This window comes from Etheostoma spectabile, chromosome 9 (assembly GCF_008692095.1).
Source record: "Etheostoma spectabile isolate EspeVRDwgs_2016 chromosome 9, UIUC_Espe_1.0, whole genome shotgun sequence".
Lineage (NCBI taxonomy): Eukaryota > Metazoa > Chordata > Actinopteri > Perciformes > Percidae > Etheostoma > Etheostoma spectabile.
This window is the reverse complement of record NC_045741.1, coordinates 5,449,301-5,457,359: the sequence shown is the minus strand read 5'-3', so window position 1 is coordinate 5,457,359 and position 8,059 is coordinate 5,449,301. Positions and strand designations below refer to the sequence as shown.

At 42.5% G+C, this 8,059-nt stretch overlaps 1 protein-coding gene across 2 annotated transcripts in view; it reads left to right on the top strand.

Moving 5' to 3' along the window:
- Positions 1–6,764: 6,764 nt before the first annotated feature.
- The window catches only part of LOC116696189 (nesprin-2), a gene marked incomplete at its 5' end in the record, with an annotated part of 139,700 nt that continues 138,405 nt past the window's right edge, over positions 6,765–8,059 (top strand). For both annotated transcript variants that reach the window (XM_032526998.1, XM_032526997.1), the window contains 1 exon segment: positions 6,765–6,953. In XM_032526998.1, coding sequence (XP_032382889.1) covers positions 6,765–6,953 — 189 coding nt within the window.

The following is an 8,059-nucleotide window of genomic DNA, read 5'->3' as shown; positions in this document are numbered from 1 at the left end:
AGGAAGTAGGCCTAAAAGACAAGGTGCTATACTTTAACGAACTCCTCCTAGAGATTTCATCCGATCAACTTCAAACTTGGTGTGTATCATCCTAAGATTTGACGATGAAAATTATTAAAAGAAAACTTTTCGTCATACGGTGTGGGCGTGGCATGGCGGCCATTTTGGGTGTTTGCGTATGAAGATGAAATTCTGTAACTACAGTTTACGTTGTGTATCTGCTTGAATTTCCACAAACAACAGATCCAGGCCGTAGGACACCCACAGGCCAAAATGGAGTTTTGGAGATAGCGCCACCATCTGGCAACAGGAATATCCTTATAACAGGAAGTGAGTGTAACTTGAGTGGACATTGTCCGATTGCCTCAAAACTTTCCAGGTTTCATCAGAGTCCGGCCCTGACGACATCTACCATGCCGAACTTCGCTCAAGTCATAGCGCCCCCTGTCAACAGGAAGAATTCAAAGGACAAGTGCATACTTTAACGAACTCCTCCTAGAGATTTCATCAGATCGACTTCAAATTCAGTCTGAGTCATCTTAAGTTTTGAAGATGAAAAGTTATTAAAAGAAAACTTTTCGTCAAACGGTGTGGGGCGTGGCATGGCGCCATTTTGAGTGTTTAGCGATCACTGTTAAATGCTGTAACTACAGTGTACTTTGTCAAATCTGCTTGAAACTTTTCAGGATTCATCAGAGTCCGCCCCTGCACATCTACACGCCGAAATTCGCTCAAAGTCATAGCGCCCCCATTGCAACAGTAAGTGCCTAAAAGACAAGGTCTATACTTTAACGAACTCCTCCTAGAGATTATCCGATCAACTTCAAACTTGGTGTGTGACATCTTAAGTTTTGAAGATGAAAAGTTTATTAAAAGAAAACGTTCGTCATAGGGTGTGGCGTGGCATGGCGGCCATTTTGAGTGATTAGCAATGAAGAATTAAGTGGCTGTAACTAGCTGTACGTTGTCGTATCTGCTTGAAATTTCCCACAAACACCAAGAGTCCAGCCTGAGACCCCTACAGGCCATATGGACTTTTGGAGAAGCCCACCACCTGCAACAGGAAATAAGCCTTATATGACAAACACATCATCCGATTTACATGAAACTAAAATGTGGTTCTACATGTGATAGTGAGGAGGCCCCTATATTATGACCACGCCCATTCACTCGGCCACGCCCCCTTTCATAACATTTGAACCGTTTACCGTAGATACTTATGTGAGGTGTCAATGAACCAGCAGAGACTTTCCTTTTTATGGGTGATGTTTGACCCACCCCCCTATGATGCGGCCACGCCCCCTTTCCAATAAGAGCTGTATGACGAGGGCTTGTGTGAGGTATCAATGAACTCAGCAGAGACTCCTTTTTTTGGTGATGTTTACACGCCCCCTTATGTGCGGCCACGCCCCCTTCCACAGATAGTGACCTGTATGACGTATAGGCTTTGTGTAAGGTATACAATGAACTCAGCAGGGACTTCTTTTTTTATTGGTGATGTTTGACCCCCCCACTATTAGCGGCCACGCCCCCTTCACAGATAATGACTTGTATGACGTTAGGCTTGTGTAAGGTACAATGAACTAGCAGGGACTTCCTTTTTATTGGTGACGTTTGACCCGCCCCCTATGATGCGGCCAGCACGCCCCCTTTCACGATAATGACCTGTATACGTATAGTCTTGTTGAGGTATCAGTGAACTCAGCAGGATTCACTTTTCATTGGCGACGATTTCAGGGTACGAGTGACGCGCAAATGCGCGGTCGCAAGGAGAGCGTCCACCAGTAACCCCACTGGCGCGGGTTAGCGAGGGCCCTCCATCGCTGCTTGCAGCTTTAATTAGGGGTCCAAGCCCGAGGATGCGTGCACCGCGGTATCGCAAGGCGATACGCGGTTCACACAGCAGGGCTGTGGAACCCTATTGTTTTCGTAAGGATTTTTCATAGTTTTATTTTTCTTCTCCGCATAAAACTGGTGCTGCAGCCTAAACCGTACATGGTGGCCACGCGCCACTTTCGGGACTGGTCCGAAAGTCCGCAAAGACCTCAGCCAAAAAAATTCATACACTTCTACCACTAGGTGGCGCTATAGCAGAGAAAAAACACGTTTGGCCCTATAACTCCCAAACCGTACATCGGAAATTTAATAACCTCACATCCACGCGTTCCCTGGATCCTACTGAATCTCGTGATATAGGCCACGCCCATTTCCGCCTAGACTTTTATGCGTGAAAAATCGCGATTTATCAAAAACCAACCTTTTCGAACTCCTCCGAGACCGTACAATGGATCTGCACGAAACTTGGCACATAGCATCTCCAGACCAACGTGTCACAAAGTTGTATAAAGATTTCTTATAGGATGAAAATTGTGCGTGTTACACGCAAACAAAGTTTTGTAGCTAGCTATGAAAGCACCGACTTTGCCATATCTCGCCCAAGATAAAAGCTATCGAAGCCAAACTTTAGAATATTACTTGCTATGACCCCCTGAGGCTCTGTACCAAATTTGACGAACATTGGCCGCTAGGGGGCGCCACAAATACAAAAAAGTGTGTTTTTCATGAACAAACTTTGCCATATCTTGGCCAAAATACGTGGTATCAACACCAAACTTGGGGTGATTGTTTGGCATGCCGCACGGAAGCTTCATACATAATTTGGTAACGATGGGCCATTAGGGGGCGCTATAATCGACGTTTGTTGGTTTTGTGGACAAAGTCAATGCGTTTAAATGGGGAATTTGCAATTGCAATATCTCTGCCACAGTAAATGCTATCAAAACAAACCGGTAATGATTGTTCGCCCACCGCGGAGGCTCACTGCCAAATTTGGTAGACAGGCCTTAGGGGCGCTCTAATCACATAGAACAATTCCCCGGGTCGCTGGGACGACTGGCGCGGGGAGGCTTGGACCCGTTGAAACTGCGTGCAGTTCTAGTTATTTCTTTCTTTCTTTCTTTCTTTCTTTTTCCGTCAAATGAATTGCCTTTTTGGAGGACTTATCATATTCAAAAACTCACCAATTTGGCGTCGCATAAAGTCTGGTGAAAATTTCGTATTTTAATGGTTTCGGGAATGGGGCGACAAAAATGGCTCCTAGCGCCACCTACAATTTACGAAAATTCAGCCCCGCCTACGTTTATCGTAGACTCACGAAACTTGGTACACATATGTCATGGCAGGGCGGACATAAAACTCCATGGTAGCCCCCCTAAACCCAACAGGAAGTCCGCCATTTTGTTTTGAATGTGCGAAATTAGTGCGATTTTGCCATTTCCACATGTCGTACTTTGACGAACTCCCTAGAGCTTTCGTCCGATCAGCTTCAAATTGGTGTGGTGTCATCTTAACATGTTAACGATGAAGTTATTAAAAGAAAAACTTTCGTCATAGGGCGTGGCCGTGGCGGGGCGGCCATTTTTTGGATTCGCCACCGAAACAGGAAGGGGGTTAACTCGAGCGTACGTTGTCCGATTACCTCGAAACTTTCCAGGACTCATCAGATCCGCCCCGACTACACTACACCCCGCTATTGGCTCAAAGTCATAGCGCCCCTAGTGTGCAACAGGAAGTAGGCCTAAAAGACAAGGTGCTATACTTTAACGACTCCTCCTAGGATTTCATCCGATCAACTTCAAACTTGGTGTATCATCCTAGATGTTGACGATGAAAAGTTATTAAAAGAAAAACTTTTCGTCATACGGTGTGGGCGTGGCATGGCGGCCATTTTGGGTGTTTAGCGATGAAGATGAAATTGGCTGTAACTACAGTGTACGTTGTCGTATCTGCTTGAAATTTCCCACAAACACCAAGAGTCCAGGCCTGAGGACACCCACAGGCCAAAATGGAGTTTTGGAGATAGCGCCACCATCTGGCAACAGGAAATATGCCTTATAACAGGAAGTGAGTGTAACTTGAGTGGACATTGTCCGATTGCCTCAAAACTTTCCAGGTTTCATCAGAGTCCGGCCCTGACGACATCTACATGCCGAACTTCGCTCAAAGTCATAGCGCCCCCTAGTGGCAACAGGAAGTAGTTCTAAAGGACAAGGTGCTATACTTTAACGAACTCCTCCTAGAGATTTCATCAGATCGACTTCAAATTCAGTCTGAGTCATCTTAAGATGTTGAAGATGAAAAGTTATTAAAAGAAAACTTTCGTTAAACGGTGTGGGCGTGGCAGGCGGCCATTTTGAGTGTTTAGCGATCACTGTTAAAATGGCTGTAACCAGTTACTTGTCAAATCGGTTGAACTTTTCAGGATCATTAGAGTCCGCCCCTGACGACATCTACACGCCGAAATTCGCTCAAAGTCATAGCGCCCCCTATTGGCAACAGGAAGTAGGCCTAAAAGACAAGGTGCTATACTTTAACGAACTCCTCCTAGAGATTTTATCCGATCAACTTCAAACTTGGTCTGTGTCATCTAAGATTGTGAAGATGAAAAGTTATAAAAGAAAACGTTTCGTCATACGGTGTGGGCGTGGCATGGCGGCCATCTTGAGTGTTTAGCAATGAAGAATTAAGTGGCTGTAACTACAGTGTACGTTGTCGTATCTGCTTGAAATTTCCCACAAACACCAAGAGTCCAGGCCTGAAGACACCTACAGGCTTATATGGACTTTTGGAGATAGCGCCACCACCTGGCAACAGGAAATAAGCCTTAAATGACAAACATCATCCGATTTACATGAAACTTAGAACGTGTGGTCTACATGTGATAGTGAGGCGGCCCCTATATTATGACCACGCCCAGTCACTCCGGCCACGCCCCCTTTCATAACATTTGAACCGTTTAACGTAGATACTTATGTGAGGTGTCATTGAACTCAGCAGAGACTTCCTTTTTTATTGGTGATGTTTGACCCGCCCCCCTATGATGCGGCCACGCCCCCTTTCACAGATAGTGACCTGTATGACGTATAGTCTTGTGTGAGGTATCAATGAACTCAGCGGAGACTTCCTTTTTCATTGGTGATGTTTGACCCGCCCCCCTATGATGCGGCCACGCCCCCTTTCCCGGATAATGACGTGTATGACGTATAGGCTTGTGTGAGGTATCAGTGAACTCAGCAGGGAGTTCACTTTTCATTGGCAACGATTTTCAGGGTACGAGTGACGCGCAAATGCGCGGTCGCAAGGAGTGGCGTCCGCCAGTAACCCCGACTGGCGCGGGTTAGCGAGGGCCCTCCATCGCTGCTTGCAGCTTTAATTTATGTTGTTGTTGCTTCTAGAAAAATCATCCATCTAATCAGTGTTCACATTTTTTTTTTTTTAAATCCATGAAAGTGTATATACAGTGACTGAAAAACCTTCCAAATTTTGTTTTTTTATAATTTCAGATCAGTTGAATGATTACATGCTGTTAAGTAAATTCCCGTGTCTTTTTAGCTTATTTTATGTAGAATGGAAAATGTGAATATACTAAAAGTAACATTTGAAGTAATATTTTCCTAGAACTAAAAGTCTCACAAAATGGAAACCCTAATGCAGAGTACCTCAAAAGAGTATCTATGTTAGATATACTGATATCACTGCTCAATCTGGTTTATGAGTAAAATCCTATGTCAGTATGAAAACCCTCAAATTGGAGGGTTTTTCACCCAAATGTACAATTTTATGAATTTTACAAATATATGTTACCACTTTGTCTCCCTTTGGTTAGATGGAGGATTCTTCTGGAAGCAACACTATAAAAAATATATGTAGGGAATTGTTTCAACTGAAACAAATAAAGCAATTGTGTAAATAATTAAGCAATAGAAATAAAATTGCATTACAGAGTTTTCAGATATCCTCACTGTTAAGTTAAAACCATGTGCTTCTTTATGGGTTGACATTTTTCTTCTGCAAATAAACTACAATTGGAGTTTTCAGTCAGTCGAGTCCATTATTTTCAAAAAGATTTTGCAGGTATTTTCCTCCCGGCTGACCCTGAGAGAGTAACCCGAGCCTCCATTAAAGTTTCAGAGGTTAAACATGTCCCACAGTCACACACGTCCCATTTGAATGAAGCTTTGTGAGCAAACAAACAGCAGCTGATGAGATCATGTCTCCCATTCAAATTTGCAAAAGAGCCTTCTTTCACAGAGACGCTTCCCTCATCCATGAGCCAGATCTAACTTTAATATTATACAATGTATGAACCTTTGGGCTGCAGTATTCACAACTAATTCATTTACATACTGACACATTTCAACCTTAACGCCACAAAGAGAAAATAAAAGTCACTACCTGACATGCTATGTTGGACGGATTCAGGGACGTTACTTAAGTAAAAGTACTAATACCACACTCTAAAAAATATTCTGTTACAAGTAAAAGTCGGAGCCCCGGCGGGGACAAACACTTTTGTGTAATTTTGACTTTGACATGAAGAAAAAAACAAAACATGAACTGACTTTGACAAGAGGGGGGAAAAAAACGAAGACAAAAAAACATGAACTGAGATTAACACATTTGCGAGATCTTGACTTTTTCATGCAAGATCTCGAGTTCTATTTGCGAGATCTTGACTTTGACTTTGTTTTGTTTTTTTTCTCCATGAAAGTTGAGATCTTTAGTTTGAAACACACACTCACGCTTTTTTCCAGATTATAGTAATTTGTAAAGTAACTGGTAAGTAAAGCTGTCCGATTAATGTAGTGGAGTAAGTACAGTACTTGAGTAAATGTAATTAGTTACATTGTATCACTATGTGAATATGTATATGCTCCCTGCTCAGCACTTGAGTTCTGGTTAAAAGCGATGTGTGGACTGTACAGGAGATGTTCCTGGAGATGGAGCGGAGGGTTGCCAGCCTGTCGCCGCTGGACCAGCAGCATGATGAAGCGACGGAGGTTCTCTCCTCCAAACTGGAGCTCTTGAAGGCCAACCTGCTCTCCTTCCAGCAGCTGCTGCAGGACAGGCAGGGAGAGGAGAGAACCACCAGCCACAGAGAGCCAGAGCAACAGGTATGCACCACCTGTTTGGTTAGGTACATAGGTAGTAAGTGTTACAAGTTGTGGTGGTAGGATAAAACACAAAATGCAGCTGAAAGTTAAAAACATGTCACAAGAACACTTTTCAGTTAGCAGGCTGTCATACAATATATATTTTAGTTTGTCTCACGTTCTTAGTACCACACTTTAAAGTTTTTGTTTCCTTCATAAAGTGTCTCATATTGTTTTTTTTAATAGTTTTTACTGCACTCTATTAATTAGTTTTCACTTGAACAACAAGTAGAAGACACATGTAGAGCTCTAACAATTCCAAAATAAGCTATACAAATAATTGTCTCTGAAATAATTGTGATTAACAATATAGTTGTCTCTTTTAGTCAAATTTAATCATATTTATTTATTACTTTTTAAACAACTAAAGTTTTTAATGAATTCCAGGATACATATTTTGCTTATATCACTGTTATGTGACCACAGCCTATGAAGTAAACCACGCCTCTTAATTATCATAAAACCTTGCATTTTTTCTCTTAAATTAACATATAAATGACAGTAGTACAGTAATATATAGTCCTTTGAAAAAAAGGTGTTGATGGTGGGCAAAAAAAGGCTATTTAATCATCTGGCAAGTTCAATTTTGCTGGCTTGAGTCAGCTACAGCCCAGGATGTTTTGAGTTGCTATGGCAACAAGTGACAGCTACCACTAGCATAGCATAGCTCAACGGTCCGACCAATAACTACTTGTATAATTACAATTCGGCACATCTAAACAAAATCCACATTTACCATCAACAGTAATTCTATCAGGAGAGATATGTTTGCAGATATGCAAATAAGGTTTATTGTACAGCTCAATAAAATGTATAAAGTCTTTGGCGATTAGACTCCATTGCTATACAAATATTTTGCATATACATAAGGGTAGAGAACCATTAGACCTTCAGATGGAATCTAGACACCTGTGGTGACTGGTCAGCTGGAGTAGACGACAGGAGGTGGAAGGGGAGGGGCAGGGTTGCATTCTTTGCCTGCAACTCCAGCTGATAGCAAAGGGAGAAACAGATTTTTTAAAGCATGTTTGTGAGTCTGTGATTGGCTCTTGCAATTTGTGTACGAT